The sequence below is a fragment of the Syngnathus scovelli genome, chromosome 5, assembly GCF_024217435.2.
Source record: "Syngnathus scovelli strain Florida chromosome 5, RoL_Ssco_1.2, whole genome shotgun sequence".
Taxonomy (NCBI): Eukaryota; Metazoa; Chordata; class Actinopteri; order Syngnathiformes; family Syngnathidae; genus Syngnathus; species Syngnathus scovelli.
Genome location: NC_090851.1, coordinates 20,878,502 through 20,905,532, shown reverse-complemented (window position 1 = coordinate 20,905,532; position 27,031 = coordinate 20,878,502). Strand labels below are relative to the sequence as shown.

The following is a 27,031-nucleotide window of genomic DNA, read 5'->3' as shown; positions in this document are numbered from 1 at the left end:
CATACCACCACAGAGTTCCGGCACCATTCTTCTCGGATGTAGACGCATATTCCACCTCCACGCGACTTTCCCCCTCGTACAATGGCACGGTCCGCCCGATAGCACGCTAGCCGCTCCAGGTGCACTGCAGAGTCCGGAATGTTGTCACTCAACCAGGTCTCGGTGAACACGAATAGAAAATGCTCTAGACCAGGGGTCACCAACACGGTGCCCGCGGGCACCAGGTCACCCGTGAGGACCGCATGAGTCGCCCACAGGACTGTTCTAAGATTAGCTGAAATAGCGGCACTTGTCAGTGAGCTGCATCTATTTATTTTACAGTCAAACCTCGGTGTTAGAGATTTGCTCACTCCAACTTATTTTGCAAGAACCACACGGGAGACAAGTAAGTCCTTTTAGACACCTGCAGGTGGAGAGTCCATTCGTCGCTGTGCGTACAGCGATGTTCGAATAGAGCTCTGAACTCTCCTTCCTGCAAGAGGATATTTATTAAGAGAAACAGAGTGGGGGTTGAGAGTTGACAGGTTTGGTGAACCCCCGGCCTCTGGTAAGATCAGAGCAGGGGGTGTTTTACGATGTTGTGGGAAACAGAACAACTTTGATTGTTTCCTCTGCAGCTGGTTAATCAAGCAGAGGAAGCAACCACTTTATTTTACTGCGTTGTGAGAGCAAGACAAGATTGGTTAATCATTATAGTCTACATTCCAACATAATCCTATGATAAAGATAACCTGGAAAACCCTAACATCTCCCTCCTGTTTTAAGTCAAGTCAAGTCAAGTCAAGTTTATTTGTATAGCCCTGAATCACAAACAGTCTCAAAGGGCTTCACATAGCCAAAATTGACAATTATTCTCAAAGCATCCCCTGATCATAAGCTCCCAAAAGGGCAAGGAAAAACTAAAAAAAAACCCTGCCAGGGGAAAATGAGAAACCTTGAGAAGGGACCACAGATGGAAGGATCCCCCTTTCAGGATCACCAGGTTGTAATGGATGCAGAGAGTGCACAAGTAATACATAATATGAAAATCAATGAAGAAAAAAAAAAAAAAAAATGGATGTCGGAGGTGGCCTCGATTGTCCTGGCAGTTTTATCATATGATTATGTCACCCCAAACAACAAAGACAAGAAAAAACATATATATATGTATAATGAAGAAAGAAGAACAGCAAAAATAAAAACAACAAACAATGATACCAACATCTTCCAGTGAAGATGAGGCATCACCTTAATACCCCAGATCAAACTTATTGTGTAAGCCAAACACCTGCCGGCCAGATGTTATTAGCAGGAAAATTCTTACACGGTCCCTTTGCCTAAGGCGACCAGAATGCTAACAATAATAAAAAAATAAAAAGAAAAACACAGAAACAGTACATCATTGTATCCATCACTTGCGAAGCATTTTCGATGGTCAAATCATCAAGTTTCTGTAAAACATGCTCAACAGAACAGCATCTACGCAATCCACGTCTCATTATCATTATCACATCTGTCACGTCTAAGAAGTTGTATATGTGCTCGTGTTTTCGTTAGCTGATGATGTTCTAGTCTGTAGGTGAGGTCTGTCACACCTCCCATCCAGTTTCCTCCTGGAGAGCAGTCGTCGTTAATGCATTTGTGGGTCCTCCAACCTTGGATGCAACATGTGTAGTCAGCAAGACTTGGAGTGGTCCCTCCCGTCGTGGCTGGCCCAGTTCCTTCTTTCGATGACCTTGATGTAGACCCAGTCTCCTGGATTGATGGGGTTGTCGACCTGTGAGGAGGAAAGATCAGGCGGCAGTAAATTTGTCTTTGACACAGTTTGAGCGTCCTGATCATATAATCTGCCAAGGACTGCTATTCATCTGTTGCTTGCAACTCTCGTAGTCAATTGTAGTGCCCATTTAACTGGCAAATAGGAGTGTTTGCGGGAAGAGTTTGAACACTTCCTAATGATTCCCTTTAACCAAAGACTATTTATGACAGGGGCGTTCCCATTTATTGCCTCCTGGTGTAAAAGAGATTGTCTTATCCATGCCTTCTTTCTCCTCACACGCTCGCACCCACACAGGGTGTGAACACACACACACACACACACATCTGCACGCACACATACACAAAACGGCATACAAAGTTCAGACGAACGACAACAGACTGTCACAATTTTACAGAGATTACGCACAAACACAGAACACACAACCTAAGGGATTCTAATCCATCTCTCATGTAGCTTCTTTTGATAGAATCTCCTATCGGTAACTGTATAGCAGACGTTTTAGCATATAATCCCATACTCTGCTCTCTCGCTTATATTTTTTCATGTCGGTGCAGTCGTAGGTGGCCCCTATTGCAGTCATTGTCTTGTTAACTGTCGCCGTGTGACTCCTATGCATGATTGTGTGAATGTCAAAAATTGAACGTACCTAACTTTCTGACCATCCAACCTCCACTGTGGTACAAAAAACCTTACTATTGAGTAGGTACATTGAGCAACCTAGCTTCCTCCTGACTGCCAAATGTCCTGTTCTAAAATTTATATAACTCAACCTCTACGTCTTAACCTTGATGAGCCAAAATATAAGATCTTGCGCTTGTTTCCTACCGTTTTAGCCTATTTGTTTTATCCAAATCCGTTCAATCTCTGATTATAATGCTTTTCTCTGTAGCCCTACGTATTTTTCAAATTTTTATTTATTTATTTATCAAGTCTCCTCAGTTCTGTCAAACTCAGTGCACAATGAACCTCCCTTCCACTTTGAACCAAGCTCCACCAAATTTGGGAACGCCGTAGCAAGGAGTGCGATCTGGTTGTCGGACACTCCAAGTCCATATCTTTTTGCTGCACTTCACCTTCTCAAGTTGGTGTTCTTTTGTTGTTGCTTCAGAGCGACCCCATCCATCACTCTTGAATGAGTCCATTGTTCAAATGAGTCAATTTTCATCATTGTGAGTTCCTCCGCTTTTCACTGTCTTTTCCGTCCCCGAGGATGTTGTATTTCCTCCGGAGTGTACTTGTCCTCCTCCAAGCACAACAGCAGTCTTTTCTTGTCCTTCGCCAAAGGTCAAAGGTGCTTCAGAGCCAGGCACCATTTTGTGGTTGTTCACGGCTGCAGGCGAAGTCTCGGATTGGGTTTCAGGGACCCTGACACTGAGAATGACATCAAACTTGTAAGACTATCTCCAAATGTAGCTGCGTCCATCAATTTGCTGGTAACGTTTGTTTACCAAACTTCAAATTCTTCTAATAACAGCGGTCTCGTTTTTATCGTAAATCCTGCAACTCATCCTATTTTTGAGCTACATTTTATCTACAGTTCCAATTTAATCGGACAGTATGTTGTCTTCAGTATCATTATTGAAAATCAACTCATCGAGGTCTGCGTTCCACATCAAGCCCTGATCTGTATGTCTGGACCTCTCACATGTTATTGTCATGCTTGCTCAAAAATGTGACTTAGAGTATGGTGCTGTGAATTCTCAATCTCCCCAATGAAATTGGATCCCACCTCGTAGTTCTTATCGTTCTCATGTTCCTGTTAGCCTGCAATTGTCCAAATCAAAAATGTTTTCTTTTAACTGTCTTTCTTTTGAACCTCTAAATCTCTCGTGTTGCTAACTTATCTACACCAGAACAAAAAAATTACCACAGTATAACACTAAATGTATTCAAAAATTCATTGTCATAAAGTGTTGTATTATTACTATCTTCCACTATCTGTCCTCCTCACTCCCTCCTTTTGAGGCTTGGCAACGCCCATGCCTCACACCTTGACAAACTTTTTGGGAGAATGCGTTCTTTACTACATACGATTCCATCATCATTTAATTTGACTTTCTTTCCAAAATGCTTCTCAATTTCTCAGTTCACACATCTTCTACATGTGTTACTGGTTCTCCAGTTTTTTTTCTAGTTAATTATCAACCCAAAAGCTACGTGTTTCTTTCTAACATTCAACCTGCTCAAAATCACTCTTTCATCAAAGTCGCTCTACTAATTTTCCATAGTAGTCGCCAACGACTTCAACCATTCAACCTTTCATTCAGGCAATCATTCATCAATGCTCATCATATGCATCTCACACAGTCTCCAAAAAGGATTCTTCCTATCACATTGGTCCCAATTCATCCAAGCTCACCTTACAACATTCATATATCATTTTCAACTCAGGTTTCCTGGTAGAACAATCCACCAATTCAAAAAAAACTTAACTAAAACAAACAATTGGCAAATTAATCTGAATTTTTTCTTTGTTTTTAAATTTGAAGAACTCAATCTCTCAGATTTAGCTTGCATTTAGAATTTTGTATAATCTTATAACACAACCAATCAATTATTCCTATTAAATGTAGCATTGCAAAATCTTAAATTCACAATTTAGCCAATTCCTGAAAGCATGTTCTGTCGGTTTTTTTTCTTAGAATTTCTCATGTGGGCTCGACACTAATGGATTAGTTTCTGCTCGCAAACAGACTTCTCTCTTTTCCTCTCATTTTTTTCTGTCAAATTGTTTCTGTTCTGCGGTGTAAATTGAATAGACCACAGTCTAGCAAATTTTTTTTATACTAAAACTTTAGCCAATGTTCATCATTTTAACATATACTCACACACATGCACAGCTCTCGCACGCAAAAGGTAGTTCCCAGCACCAATGATTCGTCACAGGCTGGCCATTTCCTGTGGTCGATCATGAGCTGGTCCCTCCCATGCACACGAGGACAGCACATTCTAATTTTATTTATTTATCTTCTAGAAGCAAGTTGCATTTCTTTACCACTTGATTTGCATATTTTAACTTTAGTGTAACACAAATTGATCTCTGGTCATTTGTAATTGGGCATACAAACAGCATTGTCATACTTCTTGGATGGACAGGACTTCTAATAATCTAAAAAAAAAATCTAATAATCTGACAATGACATGTTTTGCTGTCATATGGGCATCTATTCTTTCTTTTTCTGTATGAGCATAAGCGGTCAAAGAGGAGGAAGCTTGTCATGCTAAAAATTTGGCTTTTCCTCTGCTCCTTCCTCCACCCTTTGATTGGTATTGTTCTGCAAAACGACACTTTCGTGCAAAGTGTCCTCGTCTCCCACAGTTCCAACAATTGTCTGAATCTTAGACTTAGATTTAGACTCAACTTTATTAATCCCTTGGGAATACTCCTTCAGGGAAATTCAGGCCCCAGCAGTATCCATACCACAGAGCGGGTTTACAAAAGACACACAGATGGCATGAGCGCAACTCAATAGGCCCTCATAAGGCTGCTGATGGGGGTTTTGATTTGAATGGTGGCTTGCGACGTTGCTGGTATCTAACTCTTCCTCTGCCCCTTTGGGAACTTTGGTAGAAGATCGTTGTATCTTCATTTAGATCATTATCATCATCTAGATGAAATACATCAAAACTTTTGCCTTTCTCAATCCCTTTATCAGCGTCTCTGGGCCACTGCATGTTTTTTGTAAACCAAGCAGTGTCCGCTTCCACCAAGTGTTTCCTCGCCCAATTGCCTAAGTCAGGGGGGAAACCAGTGAGGAGCGCAATTTTAAGATGTTGCTGATAAGCACTCTCATCTGCACCATTGAATGGGATGACACTGTGCACCCAGAATTCTTTTTCAAATCTCAATTGAATGGCGGCCTCATCACTTTTCAACTTTCTATCTTTTGTCTTTTGGATTAGTTCTCTTCTTTCTTGTGAAGCTTTCAACCACACTGTAGCACTTCTACCACTTCACCATGTATTGCATACAATTAAGAAATCTACTTGCCATGAACTTCTCATCTCAAAGAAGAGCAGAGCAAGAGATTTACCGTTCTTATTTCCCATCTTAATTTCAGTAGTTTAAGGTTTTACAATTTTTTTCATTTTTTTTTTTTCTTTGAGGATCCTCAATGCAGGTTTAAATTGACCTTTCAACAGATTACTAGCCTGTTTTATTGCCGTGGATCAACGCTAGAACTGCTTCTTAGTCAATTTATCCTACCAGTCACACACTCAATCACACAAGTTATCCCTGCCTACGCGAAGTCCTCCTTTTTTTAAAAAAAGGAGCTGCTTCATCCAGTGAGGGGACTCTACAACACCCCCCACCTTCCCTGGGAACTAAAGACAAAAGTCCTTGTCCCAAGCCCTGCCAACGCGAGGTTGTACTCCTTAGAACAGTGGTCGTCAAATAATGATTCACGGAGGTATTTTAAAACAGTTTGAGAACCACTGCTCCAAAAGAGACACCTCATCCAGAGGGGGACTCTACAACACCCCCTCCTTCCACAAAACTTACTTATTCCTGTGCACTTCTACCTTTTTACGCGTTTCACAAACAACAACACAATCACACAACTTCAGGCCTTTAACTTACTTGTCCCCTGGTTCGTTGCACTGCCGGGTCCCGTCAATCCACCTCTGTCAGACGAAGGCAGACCCAAGAATTCTCTTCCCAGGACTTTCTCCTCCAGGTCCTCTTAATGGACGCTGGCTTGTCGACAATGCAGCACGTCCTCCTTCGTCAGCCAGATAGCGGGTATGAGGGATCCCGGGTTTCGGCACCATAATGTTAGAGATTTGCTCACTCCAACTTCTTTTGCAAGAACCACACGGGAGACAAGTAAGTCCTTTTAGACACCTGCAGATGGAGAGTCCATTCGTCGCTGCGCGTACAGCGATGTTCGAATAGAGCTCTGAACTCTCCTTCCTGCAAGAGGATATTTATTAAGAGAAACAGAGTGGGGGTTGAGAGTTGACAGGTTTGGTGAACCCCCGGCCTCTGGTAAGATCAGAGCGGGGGGTGTTTTAGGATGTTGTGGGAAACAGAACAACTTTGATTGTTTCCTCTGCAGCTGGTCAATCAAGCAGAGGAAGCAACCACTTTATTTTACTGCGTTGTGAGAGCAAGACAAGATTGGTTAATCATTATAGTCTACATTCCAACATAATCCTATGATAAAGATAACCTGGAAAACCCTAACACTCGGTTTTCGAACGTTCCGGTTCTCGAACAAATGGGAATTCTAACAAAAAATTCGAGATTTCTTTGCTTTGGCTGTCGAACAAAATTCGGAGGTTGAACCCTGCAAGATGTGCTGGGAGGACCCGAGAAAACCCGACCGCACGGCCTGGATGCCGACTGACTCCGTTGTTATTGTATTTTCGTTACTTTGAGGATTGTATTAACCCCTAATCATGCCTCCAAAGAAAGCAAGTGGAAGCAGACAAGCCATCCTAAAACACAAAGACGCTCTTAAAGCAACGCGACAGTGAGCGCCTGGCGCGCTGCGGTTGCGCGATCGGACCAAATTAAGCTCCCTGCACACTGAGGTCCACTTAAATTTTGAAAAGTACATCAGGACTTTAAAAAATATTTTCTAAATTTCAGCGACGGCTCTGTTACAGTAATGCTATGGTTGCGCATTCGGCGGTGCGCTGCAGTTGCGCGATCGGACAAATATGCGCAAATTAAAAAATGCTTAAAAAAAGGCTTTTTTTTTTAGCCATCCATCCATTTCATTTCCATTTTCTGAACCGCTTAGTCCCCACGGGGGTCGCGGGCGTGCTGGAGCCTATCCTAGCCGTCATCGGGCAGTAGGCGGGGGACACCCTGAACCGGTTGCCAGCCAATCGCAGGGCACACAGAGACAAACAACCATTAACACTCGCACTCACACCTAGGGACAATTTGGAGTGATCAATCGGCCTACCAAGCATGTTTTTGGGATGTGGGAGGAAACCGGAGTGCCCGGAGAAAACCCACGCGGGCTCGGGGAGAACATGCAAACTCCGCACAGGGAGGGCCGGAGGTGGGATCGAACCCGCACGCTCCTAACTGTGAGGCGGACGTGCTACCCAGTGCCTCACCGAGCCGCCTTTTTTTTTTTTGCCTTGAAACAAATTATTTTTTTTCCCATTATTTGTAATGGGAAAAATAGATTCGGAATTCGACCAATTTGCTTCTCGAACCGCCTTCTGGAACGGATTGTTGTCGAAAACCAAGGTTTGACTGTATTTTTTGCTATTCTTGTTAAAGTCACACTTACATGTGAACTGGAAATGACAATAATAAAACATAGTGAAAGCCAAATTGAGCAAATTGGCTATTTCAGAAGTGCGTGTCAAACTGGTAGCCCTTTGCCCCAATCAGTACCCAGGAAGTAGATCTCGGTTTAAGAAAAGTTGGCGACCCCTGCTCTAGACCCTGCTGACTTCTTTTTGGCCCTCGGGATCACAAAAGACTAGCGTTTTGCGAGCAAAGGTTACGGGACGGAATGTAAGGTACAACTAGGTCGATGAAATACGAAGGCGCTAAGCCAGGGGTGTCTAAACTTTTTGCCACATTTGGTTAGATGAAAATGTATAGGGGCCGACCATTCGCACCGACATTCCTCGAACCACTACCATTGTAAATGAACTCGTAAATATGTAACTATATCCTTTGCTGTCGGCAAATGAGAATCTGTTCTGAATTGCACTACCAGAAAAGTTAAAGATTAAAATAATAATAAATTAAATACAAATGAACGATTTTATGAAAGTTGAATGATTTTTTTATTAGATGTATTAAGTTTGTTTTATTATTTATAGTTATTGTTGCATTAATAAGAAGGCTGATAATGGTGTTTGTGACTGCAGTAAACGGGCCAGGTTACATCATGTCAGATTCCTAATCCAAATTAAATCATTCTCCATTTGATCTTTTTTAATTCACCTTAATACGCAACAAATTATTTCATAATCACAAAATAAAATCCATAGTATTTTTGTTGTTTGCGATCACTGTGAGTGGGCAGCGCGGACGCGTAGTAATGTGTTGCAGGGGTGCTCAATGCGTCGAAGCTACTCCTGGTCGATCGCATGACGTTTAAAAAAAACTAACAAAAAAAAAAAAAAGGCTGTATGCTAGAATCCAGCGCATCGCTTGATTGACATACAGGTAGGCCTGTCGGGAGGCAATCACAGTGAACCGCACATGCGCAATAGACAGTGACTACAACCCCTCACCGCAGCATGTTTAACGGCCCCGCACACACAAACCGCCAAAGTTTATAAGCTAATCAACGCACGTACTTGCTTTTTTCTTTTAAACAAAAGAAAGTTTATGACCATCAAAAATGTGTGGGGTTGCTGGACCAAGTAATAAGCCAAAAACGTATCACTTTTATACGGAATGGGAGTTGGACTTTTTTCTCACAATGTCATTTTCTAAGTGCGTTACAAGTTATCACTGCGCAAAGCCATGCAGTGTTTTATAGGTTAATAGAAGAACCTTGAAGTCGCATCTTAAATGGACCGGGAGCCAATGTATGTTGGCTAATATTGGGGTAATGTGATCAAATATTTTCGTCCGTGTGAGCAGTCTCACTGCAGCATTTTGTACCAACTGTAGACTTTTAATACTGGGCTTAGGAAGACCAGAGAACAATACATTACGCTAGTCAAGGTGCGATGTAATAAACGCATGTATAATAATTTCTGCATCACGAGTTGAAGAATCGGACGAATTTTAACAATATTACAAAGGAGAAATAACACGATTCTAGTTATGTTCTTAATGTGTTTTTGAAATGAGAGCGTTTGGTCAAATATAACCCCAAGATTGGTTACATTATCACTTTGGATGATACTAGATGGTATGACACTGCAAGGTCGGTCGGTGGATAACTATCGATATGCTTGATATGACGTGAACGTAATGCGAAACTGTGCGCATTCTTATTTTATAGTAGGTGCGCTTCTTGTCCCCTCTGCCTTCCTTCTGAATCCTCCTTGATTGCGTGAATTACAAACAAAAACTCAGAATGCATGTATATATGTGAACTATGTTGTCTTATTGCTATTACCTCAGTTTTTTCATCTTCAGAAATTTAAAAGACAGAGCTTTTTTGCGACATTCTTTGCTGGAATCCTCTACCCATAATGTCTACACGAAGATCTAACTTTCATTATTTTCATTAGAAAGTTCTTAACAAATGCTATCTGCACCTCGATATGGCGGCTGACTTTTGCTACACTTGTATCCTTGAACTATAGCACCTATTCAACAGGTAAGTCCACGCATGATACTTCAATTTTAGTTTTTTTTTTTCCACATGTAACCTTTTGGACTTCAATGACTAACACTAACCGGGCTTTTTTGTTGTTGTTGTTGTTCTTGTTGCTATTCCATTGACATCGAACACCATGATACACTCACCATACAGTAATTACTTCTTTATTGCATATTACCATGTGTTTATGCCACTTGCACTCTGTTAGAGTGGTGCTCACTCTAACTCAGGCATGTCAAACATACGGCCCGCGGGCCGGATCCGGCCCATTGGATCATTTAATCCGGCCCGGCATAAATTTCTGAGTATGTCAAAAAAAGAAGCGAGTCTCTAGCTCATTTCTATCAAAAGTTATGATTTTTTTTAAATAAATACAAACCAAGTGCTCCCTCCGGCCACGGGAGGGCATTAAATGTGTAAAAGAGCTCACGTCCAGTGGCATTGACACGAGTTAGTACTAAAACCAAACCGTCAATCTTGCTTCACAATTCACCACAAGTTATCGGTTAACACACCCTTCCCAAAATGGCACTGTCAAAAAAAAGAAAAGTGGACACGGAGTGCAGAGTTTTCAAGGAAAAATGGACTGAGCATTATTTATTCACAGAAGTTACTCTGCGCATTTCTCTTGTCTCACAGCTGTTCGTCCGGAGGCACCGGACCGTCCCGATAATGATTTGAAAAATTATAAAGACAACATAACAGATTTTCTGCGAGAGTTTGAGCAGAGGTTTCAGGTATTCAGTGAACTTGAGAACAAATTTGGCTTTTTTCGCTCGCCATTTACAGTGAAGCCTTCTGATATGCAGCTGACATTCAACTCGAGCTTATTGACTTGCAGTGCGATTCCGCTATGAAGGATAAATTTGGGTCCGTGGGATTGGATACGTTTTATCAATATCTCGTGCCAGGTTACCCCAAATTAACAGGCATGGCTGCAAACGTTCTATCCATGTTTGGGACTACTTATCTTTGTGAACAGGTTTTCTCCGTAATGAACAATAATAAAACAAAGCAGCGCTCAAGGTTAACAAATAAACACTTGAATGATATTGTTAAATGTGCTGCTACTCAGGATTTGACACCCAATATTGATACACTTGTGAAGGCAAAAAGATTTCAGGAGCTAGCAGCAGCAAGTAGACTGCAGGAGTGCAGTGAAAGAGAAAAAAAGTGTGATGACACGAAATTTGTTTGCACTCATTAATACAGATCATTAAAAATAAGATTAATCTGGTTTCATATTAAAGACAGTTAATATTGTGCAGTATATTCTCAGCTTCAGTAGGCCCAGCCTAGTAGTTTGATCGGATGTAGTATAAGCATAATATAACTTTTATTTTATATTTCTTTTTTTTATTTATTTCAAAGCAGTACGACAATTAAGGCGGGAATATTTTTTTCATAGCGCCCACTTGAGTTTAAGTGTGGTGTGTTGGTTCAGGTGTAAAACTGCATTCACTTCATTGTTAAAATAAACCAGTGAACCATGAAATCATTTTTTTTTTCATTGTTTGTGAAAAAAATGTGTTGTGCTTAGAAAAGATTCCTTGTCATCCGTGATTATAATATGTAGGGTAGGCTACAAATGTAGGCTGAATGATAAAGCATAGTACTGAAAAACAAAGCAAAATATTTGGAGTTGACATTCTTTTACTGATCCGGCCCACCTGAGAACAGAAAGTCTGGATCCGGCCCCAGAGCCAAACTGAGTTTGACATGCCTGCTCTAACTTATTTTTGCAAGAACCACACGAGAGACAGTATGCCTTTTTAAGCACTTGCAAGTGGAGAGTCATTTGTCGCTGTGCATACAGCGATGATCGAATGAGGTCTGACTCAGGCCTCTTGCAAGAGCATTTTTATTGAGAGAAACAGGGTGGGGATGAGAGTGGGGGTGAGAGTGGAGGTGAGAGTGGACAGGGTGGGGTTGAAGCCCCTGGCCTCTGGTCAAAGCATAGCAGGGGTCTTTTATGACGTTGTGTAAACAGAACAACTTTGATTGCTTCCTCTGCAGCTGGTCAATCAGTTCAAAAGATCTTAGCACTTTGTTGTACTACTTTTGTAGACAGGACAAGCTAAGTTAGTTATTACAGGTTACATTCTAACATAATCATAGGATCAAACTAATCTAGCAACCCTAACACACTCTTAAATGTGACACTCTTTAACGACGTAAACAGGACATTGTTGTTACGCAACATCATGCTCGGCAGAAACCGTTTTGTTGTATAACTGCCGGAGTTTGTATGCCAATATGGTAGAAGTGATTATATTATTGGAGACAATCCTGAACTGACCCACCAACTCAGGAGGTAATGAATAAAATAAACAATGTGTTAATGCCACATGCGCTCTGAGATGTAACACGCTTTAACAACGTAAACAGGACATTGTTGTTACGTGATATCATGCTCGGCATTAGACATGTTGTTGTATAGATGCTGGCGTTTGTATGAAGATATTGTTTTCGGTAAAGTGATAAAGCTGTGCGATATTGCTCAAGAAATACCAAAAGTATTTTATACTGAATAAAGTATATTTTTGAAGATGACATTTTATTGGAGTCATAGAACTCCTGTTTGAGTAGCATTTTTTCGTTATCCTCCGCATATGCAGAATTATAGCAGAAACGTTTTAGTTGAACTAATCTATTTAGATGTTCAATTGTCCATCCATCCATCCATTACATAGTAATTACTATTAACACACCCCTTCCTCCACACGCGCTGTGTGGTTGATACGGACTGTGGGGGCGGGTGTTAATTAATATAAACCAATCGTCTTTCTCTCCTCACATGCTCCTGGCGTGAGTCGCCTGGCCTGTCTCTCTGATAGGCGAGCCGCCGCACCGGCAGACAAAAAATATATATATATATAAATATATATAAAAGAGTGACGCCGAGAGACTCAGGCCAGCAGGCCAATCCTAGGCCGGCGCTTTGGGAATACTCCCGATGGTCAGACCGGGCGTGCCAAACCCCAATAATCATGAGCATAATAAACCGTATCCCAGTGTAGTATTTGTGATGTCAAACTATGCGACTCCTCGCTGTACACCACCACATTCTTATTGTTTAAGATTTAAATGAAGCACCAGCATTCTAAATAATCCGTAATTGTTGTTGTGAGACACTTCAATATTGCCAAATTTATTATTTTTTTAATCCTTAATGAGAGACGCTTTACGATGCTACATACTGTATTGGCATTTTTACATCTCTCAGCACTGAAAGGAAGGAGTTTAGTAAAGATTTTTTTATTATGCATTCACTTCAAATTGGCGGCTCGGTGGCACACTGTCCACGTCCACCTCACAGTTAGGAGCGTGCTGGTTCGATTCCACCTCCGACCCTCCCTGTGTGGAGTTTGCATGTTCTCCCCATACCTGCGTGGGTTTTCTCCGGGCACTCCGGTTTTCTCCCACATCCCAAAAACATGCTTGGTAGGCCATTTGAGCACTCCAAATTGCCCCGAGGTGTGAGTGCGAGTGCAGATGGTTGTTTGTCTCCGTGTGCCCAGCGATCGGCTGGCAACCGCTTCAGGGTGTCGCCCGCCTATTGCCTGATGACTGCTGGGATAGGCTCCGGGATGCCCGTGGTTTTTAGCCTCTGATGAAGTGTTTATTATTATTTCATTTAAATATTAGATTCCAGATTTAATTCCATATGCTAAAATATCCATGACTTTTACAGTTGATTTCTGTGCAGTGTATTTTCCTCTAGCACAAACTTGGAAGAAAAAAAAAATTGAAGTCTGAGCTGTGAAAATGAGGAGGATGGAGGGGATGTGCCCTGCCTTAGCTGTTTTAAAGCCTGGGAGGTGTATTTTCATTTTTCTTATGCTGTAATGTACCGTAAAAGTTGCTCCGGAATATACGTTGCGTTTGCCATAAAATGCACAATAAAGTGAAAAAAAAAACATATATAAGTCGCTCCGGAGTATAAGTCGCTTTCTGGGGAAAATTTATTCGACAAAATCCAACACCAAGAACAGACATGAACAAGCAACAATAGGGTAAACGATAAGTATGCTAACGAAGAGCTTAGAACAGGCCTGACGTAACATTCAGAATTATTCAAATAACTATACATAAGTAACACGTTTATCAAACCAACTGTGTCACTCCAATTCATTCGTCCTTTATGTAAACGATGCCGAGTGTGCGCCGCGCCGCTGACATCGGACTCGTCGTGAGTTGCAGTTCTAAATATTCCACAGACCCATATAACAATATATAAAGTATATATCAAATAACTATCATATAAACAACAATATTATCAAACTATCTGTCACTCCAAATCATTAAATCCATCGATCAAATTCCTCGTCCTTTGTCAACAAAGGTAATCGGCTCTTTATTGAACAAAGCAACAGTTCAACAAGCCAACAACTACTGAACTGTAACGACAAAAACATATACAAGTTGCTGCAGGAAATAAAATATATCAAATAACTATAACATAAATAGTTCACAGCCACACGGCCCCAAGCACCGGCGTGGACTTCCAGGCATGTGGTGGTGTGGACTTCCATCCCAGAAGGTGGCACAGAGGTGGCTGGGACCTACGCAGAGTAGGATTGGGTGTGCGTAGGAGCAGTGTCCGAGCCCCATCCACCGTCCCCGGACAGCCAGCTGCTGAGCGCCGGCCCCCGACTTCCAGCCACGGAGTTGAAAGAGAGCTCCGTAGAGTAGGACCGGGCGTGCGTAAAAGCCATAATAGTTTTTCAAACCTTCAGTGTCACTCCAAATCATTAAATCCTTCAAACTCTTCATCCTCCGTGTCACTTACAAACAAATTTGCTAATGATGCCAGGAGTACGTGGAGCCCTTCATCATCTTCGCCATCCCGTCATCGAATCCTTTGTCATTTATGTAAACAACCGCCGCGCCGCTGATGTCACTTGCAGTTCAAATTACAGTAATCCCTTGCTACATTGCGGTTTGTTTATCGCGGTTTCACTTTTTTTTTTCAATTTTGAAAATTTGTGATAAAATTCATATATAAGTCGCTCCTCAGTATAAGTCGCCCGCCCCACCCAAACTATGAAAAAAAACGCGACTTATAGTCCGAAAAATACAGTAAATATCATAAAACTGGTTTGTAGGTGTATTATTATTATTATTATTATTATTATTATTATTATTATTATTATTATTATTATTATTATTGCCCTGTGAGTGTCTGGCAACCAGTTCAGGGTGTCTCCAGGCTACTGATGATACTGGGATAGGCTCCAGCACCCTCGTGACCCCCATGGGGATAGGTGGTAAGGATATTGGATGGATGAATCATTATCCATCCATCCATTTTCTATACTGCTTGTCCCCACGGAGGTCGCGGGCGTGCTGGTGCCTATCCCAGCAGTCATCGGGCAGTAGGCGGGGGACACCCTGAACTACTTGCCAGCCGATCACAGGGCACACAGACATGAAAAACCATCCAATTTGGAGTGCTCAATTGGCCTACCAAGTATGTTTTTGCGATGTTGGAGGAAACCGGAGTGCCCGGAGAATACCCACACGGGCATGAGGAGAACATCCAAACTCCACACTGAGAGGGTCGGAGGTGGAATCGAACCAACACCCTCCTAACTGTGAGGCGGACGTGCTAACCAGTGTCTCACCGAGCCGCCCCTGAATCATTATCAATATTATTATTTATTTTCATTATAAATATTCATTTTCACTCAATTGTCCTTGATTTTCACATATACGTAGAGTTGACATATGCAATAGATCAGGGGTGTCCAAACGTTTTGCAAGGAGGGCCAGATTTGATAAAGTGAAGGGGCCCGGGGGAAAATAGTTTTTTTCAGACATTTTTTAACTACAAAGGTTTCATGCAAATACTCAGTGTTATAAAACAAATTTCATTTTCCCAATTGTCTTTATTTTTTAAATGACAAAATAACCAAATATAACCCACTCAGGCAGATGTGAACGATTTTAAAAACACAAATTCTGCCTTTCATTCATATCTGAAGAGTCAGATAACATTGAACAAACTGTATGAAATACCTTAAATTTACATGTTTAAAATTATTTTTGCCTCATAAACGTTTAAAACAGGAGTTATAAGTAATGCAAAGTTGTCTGTTATTGTTAAAACTTAAAACAAGTGAATTTTGCTCTTGTCGTTTACAATATCTTTCAGAATGTAATACCGTATTTTTCGGACTATAAGTCGCTCCGGAGTATAAGTCGCACCAGCCATAAAATGCACAATAAAGTGAAAAAATCATATATAAGTCGCACCGGAGTATAAGTCGCACTTTTGGGGCAAATTTATTTGTCAAAATCCAACACCAAGAACAGACATGAACCAGCAACAACAGGCTAAAGGATGCTAACGTAACATATACACAAACGAGGAGCTGAGAACGGGCCTGACGTAACATTCAGAGTTATTCAAATAACTATTACATAAATAACACGTTTATCAAACCATCGGTGTCACTCATGAAGCTAAGCAAAGTTACAAGCTACAACACAGCTATAAGCTACGCTACAAAGCTACGCTACAAGCTATGCTGCAAGCTACGCTACAAGCTACGCCAAAGCTGCAAGCTACATGCTACAAAGCTACAGAACAGAAAACAACATCATGCCTGGAGATAGACACAAAGATCGATCTTGGAAATGAGGAACCTCCTCACGACCAGCATTGACAATTCTATCTGTGAACATCGAAGGGTTCTCCTCTGCAAAACGAACAATCTTAGCCGCCCTGCACAGCACCGGACTGAGAAGAGTTTATTGAGAAGGGACAGAAATGTGTTCAGCTGTGGCTGAACCACATCTAGCCAAGCCTTGTAACTGCCTTGTAGCCACGATAAGAAGAATAACTCCAATTCATTAAATCCATCGATCGTCCTCTATGTAAACAATGCCGCGTATGGCGCCGCATATGCGCCGCGCCGCTGACATCGGACTCGTTGTAAGTTGCATTTCTAATTATTCCACAGACCCATATAACGATATATAAAGTATATTTCAAATAACTATCATATTACAACAATATTATCAAACCATCTGTGTCACTACAAATCATTAAATCCATCGATCCAATTCCTCGTCCTTTATGTCAACAACGCCGTGCACGCGCCACAAAGATCTAGTATATAACTATATTATGGTGTTAACAAAGTACCAGGAAAGACGTGGGTTTGGTAAACGGCTCTTTATTTAGTAACAAAACAAGAGTTCAACGAGCCAACAACTACTGAATTGTAACGATAAAAACATATACAAGTTGCTACACGAAATAAAATATATCAAATAACTATAACATAAGTTTTTCAAACCTTGTATCACTCCAAATCATTAAATCCTTCAAACGTGGGGCCCTTCGTCATCTTCGTCATCCCGTGATTGAATCCTTTGTCCTTTATGTAAACAACCGCCGCGCTGCTGACGTCACTCTCAGTTCAAATGACAGTAATCACTTGCTACATCGCGGTTCGTTTATTGCGGTTTCACTACATCGCGGATTTTTGAATTTTGAAAATTTGTGAAGAAATTCACATATAAGTCGCTCCTGTGTATAAGTCGCCCCCCCACCCAAACTATGAAAAAAAACGCGACTTATAGTCCGAAGATTATGGTAGTTTGTCTCACGTCTACAGGTTCATAACATCAACATTATTAACATAGCCACTTCGTAATATTTAATATTAAATAATATTTACTTTTGATTTACAGCCCTGCGTGAAGAATCGCTGCTGTGATGCCAGTTCAGTTTAGAGCTGCTTCACTTTATCAGCGCGGTCACTCCCTGTAAGCTTGTCGTATGTGTTAGCATGTTTAGTCTGATAGTGTCTCTTCTCTTGAAAGTGACGGCCCTCAACGTCCTTGTTTTCTTTGCAGTCGCCATGGGAGAAATGAGCGGAGAGGGGTAGTGCTCCTACCTTTTGGTAATAGGAGGAATTACAGTTTCAAGTTTCATGATTTTTTTTTTTTATTCAGTTTGACAGTGCAGGCGGGCCATAAATAAGATATTATAAGACCGAAGCTGCGGGCCGTATGAAATCTGACTGGTGGCCGGATTTGGCCCGCGGGCCGTACTTTGGACAACATTAAGGCAAAAAATGTATCAATGTTTGCCAAAATCTTGAGTTATGTATGTGATGTAGCGATGTATTTATTTTTTAAGATTTGAAGGAAGCTGATCCTCACATCGGAGGCTTGCTCTTTAAGCCCCCTGTATGGCTAAACTGATTTACCCCGGAGATGGAATTTGAACCGAGAGAAAGACATCAAAATATTCCCTTCAGCATCCATCATGTTTTCAAGCAGTCGGTCAAAGACAAAGTGAGGTTGAAAAAGAGAAAGTCTTCCCAGATGGACTGTGAAACGATGGAACATAAGCGAGCTCTTGCGCCTACCGGACCAACGGACTTACTTCATTTGACGGCTTTCCAACAGCCAATCGCGGTGCGCATCAATAGTATCCCCAAACAAGAGCAGACCACCCTGCTCCTTCTCTCATCATAAAAGTGTCCTTCCCTGATACAACACCCCTTAAGTACCTACTGTAGTTTGGAGAAATAAGCATGAAGACTCTGCATTCCAGCCTTATAAATTCTTGCTTAGCAAGAACCTACGTCAGGGGTGTCAAACTATTTTTTTTCGCAGGCTGCGTTACAATGCCTATGACTACAGTCATAGCTTCTTTCGGAGGGCCATTATGACTGTCAACCCGAATAAATGTATGAGCATGTCACGGTGGGGTGGATCATGGAGCAGGACGACCAAGTGCAGCTTGGACCAGGGTTTATTGAAGCAACTCAAAATACAGACTCGGTAAACTGACATGACTTAAACAATAACTTGACTGACTGACCGGGACGTGGAACAAGAAGACAGCAGGACATGACGGCACCAAGACAGGACGACAACACCGAACGACAGCAACCAAAACCAAAACCAATGATCCGACAGGGAGAGAGGGGCAGACAGGACTTTTATACACGACAGGTAACGAGAGGCAGGTGGGAACAATCACACTGATCATGGGCACACAGGAGGGGAGGGACGAGCACACAGACAGAAACCAAGACAGACACATAGTGGAGCAGTTGGGGGCGAGACGTGACAGAACCCCCCCCACAAGGGACGTCTCCCGACGTCCCAAAAAAAAAAAAACTAGGGGAACCCAACCGCACCGCACTCGGGCGGCGACTTGGGGAACCGAACCGCACCGCACTCGGGCGGCGACTTGGGGAACCGAACCGCACCGCACTCGGGCGGCGACTTGGGGAACCGAACCGCACCGCACTCGGGCGGCGACTTGGGGAACCGAACCGCACCGCACTCGGGCGGCGACTTGGGGAACCGAACCGCACCGCACTCGGGCGGCGACTTGGGGAACCGAACCGCACCGCACTCGGGCGGTGACTTGGGGAACCGAACCGCACCCCGCGGAAACTCGGGGAAACACAACCGCACTGGGGCGGCGACTTGGGAAGTCTGTACCGCGATCGGCGGCCACTCACAAAGTCCGTACAGTGATCGGCGACATTCGGAAGGCGGGGCTGTGCGCGGCGGCAAGAGCCATCACGCGCCGCAGGAGTGGGAGTGGAGCCAGGGATGATCGCGGGTCCGACGCAGCTGGCTTGGATGTCTGGCGACGCTGGGGTGGAGCCCGATGGCGGCCGTGAGTCTGATGGCGCCGGGAGGCACTTCAACGGCGGCCGTGGGTCCGGCGTCGCGGCACCAGAGTCCGATCGCGGCCGCAAAGCCGCTGGCGCCAGAAGCACTCCGATGGCGGCCGCGGGTCCGGCGTCGCGGCAGCGAAGTCCGACGACGGTCGCAGAGGCGATGGCGCCGGGGGGGAATTCCGATGGCGGCCGTGAGTCCGGCGTCGCTGGAGCAAGATCCGATGGCGGCTTCAAGCCCATGGCGCTGGAACATGCTCGGATGTGGATCGGGCGTCGCAGCGGGAGCTGGTGGTGAAGGGTGGTCCAAGCGCTGGCCGCTGTGATGGTCGGATCATTCTGTCACGGTGGGGTGGATCATGGAGCAGGACGACCAAGTGCAGCTTGGACCAGGGTTTATTGAAGCAACTCAAAATACAGACTCGGTAAACTGACATGACTTAAACAATAACTTGACTGACTGACCGGGACGTGGAACAAGAAGACAGCAGGACATGACGGCACCAAGACAGGACGACAACACCGAACAACAGCAACCAAAACCAAAACCAAAACCAATGATCCGACAGGGAGAGAGGGGCAGACAGGACTTTTATACATGACAGGTAACGAGAGGCAGGTGGGAACAATCACACTGATCATGGGCACACAGGAGGGGAGGGACGAGCACACAGACAGAAACCAAGACAGACACATAGTGGAGCAGTTGGGGGCGAGACGTGACAGAGCACCTCATATTATATACAGTGGAGCCTCAGTTTTCAAACGTCCCGGTTCTCGAACAAATCGAGATTATTTTTGCTTCGGATGACGGACGAAATTCGGTTGTTGAACCTCGTGAGATGAGCCGAGAGGACCCGCATGCCAACTGACTCAGTTCGTTATTACATTCTCGTTACCCTGAGGATTGCATTAACTCTAATCATGCCTCCAAAGGAAGCAAGTAGGAGCAGTAAAGCCATCCTAAAACACAAAGACGCTCCTAAAGCCACATGACACTGAGCGCCCGGCGCGCTGTGATTGCGCGATCGGACCAAATTAAGTTCCCTGCACACTGAGGTCCACTTACATTTGGAAAGTACATTAAGACTTTAAAAATATTTTCTACATTTTAGTGACCGCTCTGTCACAATAATGCGACCAGCGCGGTGCAGTTGCGCGGTCGGTGGCGCGCAACGGTTGCGCGTTCGGCGGTGCGCTGCAGTTGCGCGATCGGACAAAATTAAGCTCCCTGCGCACTGATGTCCACTTACATTTTGGAAAGTACAGCAGGACTTTAAAAATATTTTCTGCATTTTAGCGACCGCTCTGTCACAATAATGCGACCAGCGCGGCGGTGCAGTTGCGTGGTCGGCGACGCGCTACGGTTGCGCGTTCGGCGGAGCGCTGCAGTTGCATGATTGGACAAAAATGCGCAAATGAAAAAATGCTTTAAAAAGGCGGGGTTATTTGGCTTGGAACGGATTAATTTTCTTTCCATTATTTGTAATGGGAAAATATGATTCGGAATTCACTTCTCGAACAGCCTTCTAGAACGGAGGCTCCACTGTACAGTAAAAGCTACAAAACAAACTGAAAAATAACTCGTTTTCAAATCAGACGAGTAAAAACTGGTCAAATGTTTAAAAAAATATATATTAAAAGTGAAGACAATTTGCAATTCTAGTCATGACACACAAATTTGATGCACAGTTTGTCTTCGCGGGCCACATAAAATGATGTGGCGGGCTGTATCTGGTCCCCGGGCCTTAAGTTTGACACGTGACCTACGTATTTCCGTACATCATGGCACGACCAAGCATGATTTTTGGGTGTGGGAGGAAACCAGATGACATGGAGTAAACCCACACAGGCACGGGAGAACAGGCAAACTCCACACAGGAAGGGCTGGAGGTGGAATTGAACCTGCACCCTCTGAAATGTGAGGCGGCTATTCTAACCAGTGCTCCACCCTGGGGACGCAGACCTTTTATTAACACAACATTTATTGACAGAGATGAAGAAAACATACAAACATACATAAATCTCAGCAACGACCATAAAGAACTTAATGTACAGGGAACACTAGCAACAGACTATTAATAAGTAAAATGGGACCACTTACAGGGGTAAAGTTGGCAATGTGATATGAGCTACACGTAAAGCTCCGCAGAACACATGAGCTGGAAAAAAAATACTGAAAAGCATGATGCAACAATGTGTCATCAACAATAGCCCATTGCCCTCTAGTGGCCGGAGGAAACCTCTAAAGTACACGCAGCAGCTCCATTTCCTTGGTTAAAGGAAAATCGACTGTCTTTAACTTAAAAGCGGCATCATTTGGTTTTCTTTTGTCCCCAAAGTGAGGGTTTGCGTATAAAAGCTTCCTTTCTCCACTAATATCCGTCTTGATCTCGTCCTGTCCTTGTTCGTGTCAATTGTGCGGCACTATTTGCCTGGTGGACGGACATGCACTCAACATACCACTCAGTGACCGTGTGTCTGATGACATCCCTCTGCCCAGCAAAGCGGTGCCACACAACAGCGGTCCGCGACCTTTTTACTCACAGGTGTATACGTGTATTAGACATTACAAAAAATCCATTGATGCGCCAGACCGGACTACAAGCCCGAGGGTTCAAAGCTTGTGCAAAAAGTAGCAGCTTATAGCCTGGAAAATACAGTACTTTATTCAGTATAAAAGTATTCTGGAGGAAAGAAAATACAATTTGAGTTACTTTTGGTATTTCTTGAGCAATACCGCACCGCTTTATCACTTGACGAAAAATGAGATTTGCGGTGTTTGTCTATTATATTCAGGACCTCCTGCGTTGGTGGGTCAGTTCAAGATTGTCTCTAATAATATTATTACCTCTCCTATATTGTCATACAAACACCAGCATCTACACGATGTCTTATGCCGAGCATGATGCCATGTAACAACAATGTCCTATTTACGTCGCTAAAGCGTGTAACATCTCAGAGCTCATGTGGCATAAGCACATTGTATATGCAAAGCAGCGGTTAGGTGACACCCAAACTGACAACGGCTGTCTGGATTTCTCGCGGCCCAATTAGGATGAGGGAACTGCAGCGGATTACCCCCTTCGAAGACACTGCCAGGACAATCAAGGGCACCTCCTGCAGCTCTTCACTAAATTGGGGTCATGAAAGGAGCGTCCACATCACGGCCCCGGGAGTATTGACTAGATCAACTAGATCAACTAGACACTGGTAATCCCTTCACCACTACAAGCAAAAGTTAAAAAGCTACAACACAGCTACAAGCTACGCTACAAGCTACGCCGAAAGCTGCAAGCTACAAGCTGTTAGAGTGGTGCTCACTCTAACTTATTTTGCAAGAACCCCACGGGAGACAGTATGCCCTTTAAACACTTGCAAGTGGAGAATTTGCTCATTACTGTAGGTACAGCAGTGTTCGAACAAAGTCTGCCTTTGGTCTCTTGCAAGAGCATATTTATTGAGAACAGGTAGGGTGGGCGTGACATTGGATATGTTTGGTGGTCACCTAGGCAACTGGTTAATCAGTGCGGAGGGTCCCAGCTCATTGTTTTACAAGGTCGTGGAAACAAGAACTAGTGGAGCATTTTAGATGACTAACTAAGCAAGAATGTTTCCATACCATTTGGAAAGTTTTAACAACTGAATGGTTAAACATTGCAGAGTCAAGGAAAGGTAAAAGGTTTAAACAAAGTTAATAATTCTAGTCTACATTCCAACATAATCATACGATCAAGATAACCAAGATAATCTGTAAACCCTAACATATCCCTCCTGTTTATCATATGATTATGTCAACCCCGATCAATCAAACATAAGTAAGAAAACATATCGAAGAAAGAATAAGAAAAATAATAATAAAAAATATCAATAAAAAAACAGAGATGATAGGGGACGGGTTGGGGATCGTGTAGGGTGACAAATGATCAAAACAACAAACAATGACAGCAATAATTTCCAGTGAAGTTGAGGTTTATCCCCAATACTCCAGTTCAATTTTAGTGTGTGAGTGAAAAACCTGCGGCAAGATGTTTCAATGCAGGAAAGGTCTCACAGTCTGCCTTAGGCGACCAGAATGTTATCAATAAAAAAAAAAAGAAAAAGAAAAACACAGAAACAGTACATCATTGTATCCATCACTTGCGAAGCATTTTCGATGGTCAAATCATTAAGTTTCTGCAAAATATGTACGGCTAAACAGCATCATCGCAATCATCTTTCCGCAGCGTGTCATAGTCATCACATCCGACATGTCTGATATGTTGTATTTGCACCTGTGCTATAATAGAAGATAAAGATCTTGACACAGCAGACTTCAAACACGGGACAACACAGGTCGAAAATAAGTACAATAACACCAGCACAACAGGCACAGGAGTCACAAATTTCAACAGCAGTTGCCACCAGTTGCCAGAGAATAGCCATGAAAAGAAAGATGTGGGACTTTGTCGTTTGACATGGCCTGCTGTAAGTTCTTCAGTGATTTCATGGCGTCGTTGATGTGTGTGTCATTTTCTCCTGGAATGTATGTGCAACAGGAAGTCCCAATAATGTGGCACACGCCACCTTGTGCTGCAGTCATCAAGTCCAGAACCATCCTGTTTTGCAAGACCATTAGCCTAATAGCCCTAATCTCTCTGTTTTGTCCATCATTGACCTGCAGCGAGAGATTCACAAAAGATTGGAAACAATAGTTCAGTATCTCGATGAAGAGTGATTGTTTTCCAACTCCGATCCAAGGAAAAAGCGCATGAACAACTTTGTCTCCGACGGACCATACTTTATGGTCGTCTGGAACATTCGCACGCCAGACAGGGTCATGAGGGTCAAAGGTTGCAACAGCCCTGCGTCGACGTCCAGAAGAGTTGTGTGCTGTCGTCAGCTGCTGATGTTGTATCCTGTAGGTGTGGTTCATCACCCACACTGGTGCACACACTCCTGTCCAGTTGGCGGGCAGCATCGGATAAACCTTGTGACCACAAAGCCACCAGCCATTCTGAATGAAGCATGTTCCGTTTGATGGTGCAGCCATGTCGGTGGGAGAGCCCTCACCACCTGAAATGGCTCTCTTATCCTGACACTCAGCGGTGATGTCCAAAGCTCCCATCCAGTTTCCTCCTGGAGAGCAGTCGTCGTTAATGCATTTGTGGGTCTCGTTACCTTGGATGTAACATGTGTAATTCACTCCAGCTGATCTCTCTGTGTAGGCCACTTGCGGCAATGTTCGTCCTTTAACAGTCACTTTGAGATTTGTCCAGAAAAGCTGATCACAGGTACCGTCTGTAAGTCCAGGGCAGGAAGGGTCGGTATCACTGACTGTGACAGCACGGTGTTGATATCCAACTCCTCCCATGGATGCCATACATTTTGCTTCAGTGACATTCATTGCTCTGGCGCAGTGGTTTTTTTAACGTTATCCCAAGGTGTACAGCCATGTTCTGTACAACTTGGTTCACAAAGTGTGGACCATTGTCACTCTAAATGGTTTGGGGGATGCCATGAGTCGGTATGATGGCTTTGCAGATGGCTTTTGCCACTGTTAAGCTATCTGCACATTTAGATGGAACTATTTCCACCCATTTGGAAAATGCATCAATCATCACTAAGCAGTATTTGTGAGGTCCCCTTTGTGTGAGTTCAATAAAATCCATGTGCATGATTTGAAATGGGTAAGACAGTTTCGGAAATGAGCCTCTCTTAGGTCTCATGTTTCCTTGTGGATTATGTTTCACACAAACAGGACATGCTTTACAAAAAAAAATTAAGTAAGCATCTAATCCAAAGGTAGTGAATTGTTGATGTATGATGGACCTCATCCCTCCTGTCGACACATGGCAAGGCCCATGTGTCGCAATTGCTGCTGCCTTAAAAAGTGATTTTGGTAAAACAGGTTTGTTATTGATGCGGTGGATATTATCTGTATCCACTATTGCACCTTTTGTCGTCCACATTCGTTTTTCCACCATTGGAGCATTGCCCTGCATATCTGTCAGTATAGTTTCAAAGTCAAAGTCAGCTTTGTCAATTTCTCCACATGCCAAAGACACACAAAGAAACCGAAATTTCGTTCCCCCCTATCCCACGGTGACAAGACATGGCCCACAACAGACAAACAAGTAAACAAGTATAACAACAGCGTGCTGAATAAATAATGAATAAATAACACAATAAATAAATAAATACATAAATAAAATAAGAGGAGCAAAAAAAGGAGCAAGTGCGCGTACAGCAGACATTCCAGAAAAAGCGCAACAGTGCCGCACGCTACGCAGAAGGGGGTAGCGAGTTTAGGGTCCTAACAGCCTGGAGAAAGAAGCTGTTGGCGAGTCTGGTGGTGCAGGAGCGCAGGCTACTGTACCTCTTCCCAGAGGGCAGAAGGTCAAACAAAGAGTGAGCCGGGTGACTCACATCTCTCGCAATCGAGGTTGCCTTGCGGGCGAGATGGGAGGTGTAAATGTCCTTCAGGGAGGGGAGCGAAGCACCAATAATCTTACCAGCCGTATTCACTATGCGCTGCAGGGCCTTCAAGTTCTGTTCAGTGCAGTTACCACCCCAGACAGCGATGCAACTGGTGAGGACGCTCTCAACGGTGCCACGGTAGAATGTGGACAGGACTGCCTGAGGAGCACATGCACGCCTGAGCTTCCGCAGGAAGTACAGGCGGCGCTGAGCTTTCTTTGCCAGTGACGAGGTGTTTGCGGACCAGGAGAGGTCCTCACTGATGTGCACCCCCAGGAACTTGGTGTTTTATCTATGAGTTGCGTGTCCTCGGAATCTATTTTAAAAAATTCATGACCATGTTTCCCTGCTGCTGCTTCTTTAGCAATTTTGTCTGCTAATCTGTTTCCATTTGAGACTTCATCTGTGCCTGTGGTGTGAGCAGCACATTTACAGACAGCTAGTTTAGCAGGTAAATGGATGGTTTGCAACAAGTCTTTTAACAAGGAGGCATGGGTAACCGGCTTACCGGTTGATGTTGTCATCCCTCTGCGCTCCCATTGTTTCGCAAAATAGAATAGAGTAGAAAACGCATACTGACTGTCTGTGTATACAGTGACTTCCTTATCTTCCGCTAATTGACAAGCGCTTGTTAGCGCAATTGGCTCAGCAGCCTGCGCTGACCTGTTGTATGGAAGTTTCTCTGCTTCAACAATCTGGTTTGGCAATTTCACAATTGCATAACCACTTTGATTGTTTCCTTTAGGATCCTTTGAACATGATCCATCCACAAACCACTTTTCCCCTTTGTCAAGTGGTGTGTCACTTAAATCTTGTCTGGGCAGCTGTAGATGTTCTATAGCATCCAAACAGTTATGTGGGATTCCATCCCCTGGCAACGGAATCAACGTTGC

General features: G+C 43.4%; 1 protein-coding gene across 3 annotated transcripts in view; it reads left to right on the top strand.

Moving 5' to 3' along the window:
• LOC125969628 (palmitoyltransferase ZDHHC5-A) overlaps positions 1 to 27,031 on the top strand; it is a 154,301-nt gene that overhangs the window by 109,193 nt on the left and 18,077 nt on the right. For all 3 annotated transcript variants that reach the window (XM_068650863.1, XM_068650862.1, XM_068650864.1), the window contains one exon: positions 22,737 to 22,892. In XM_068650863.1, coding sequence (XP_068506964.1) covers positions 22,737 to 22,892 — 156 coding nt within the window. The remainder of the gene's footprint in view (positions 1 to 22,736; positions 22,893 to 27,031) is intronic.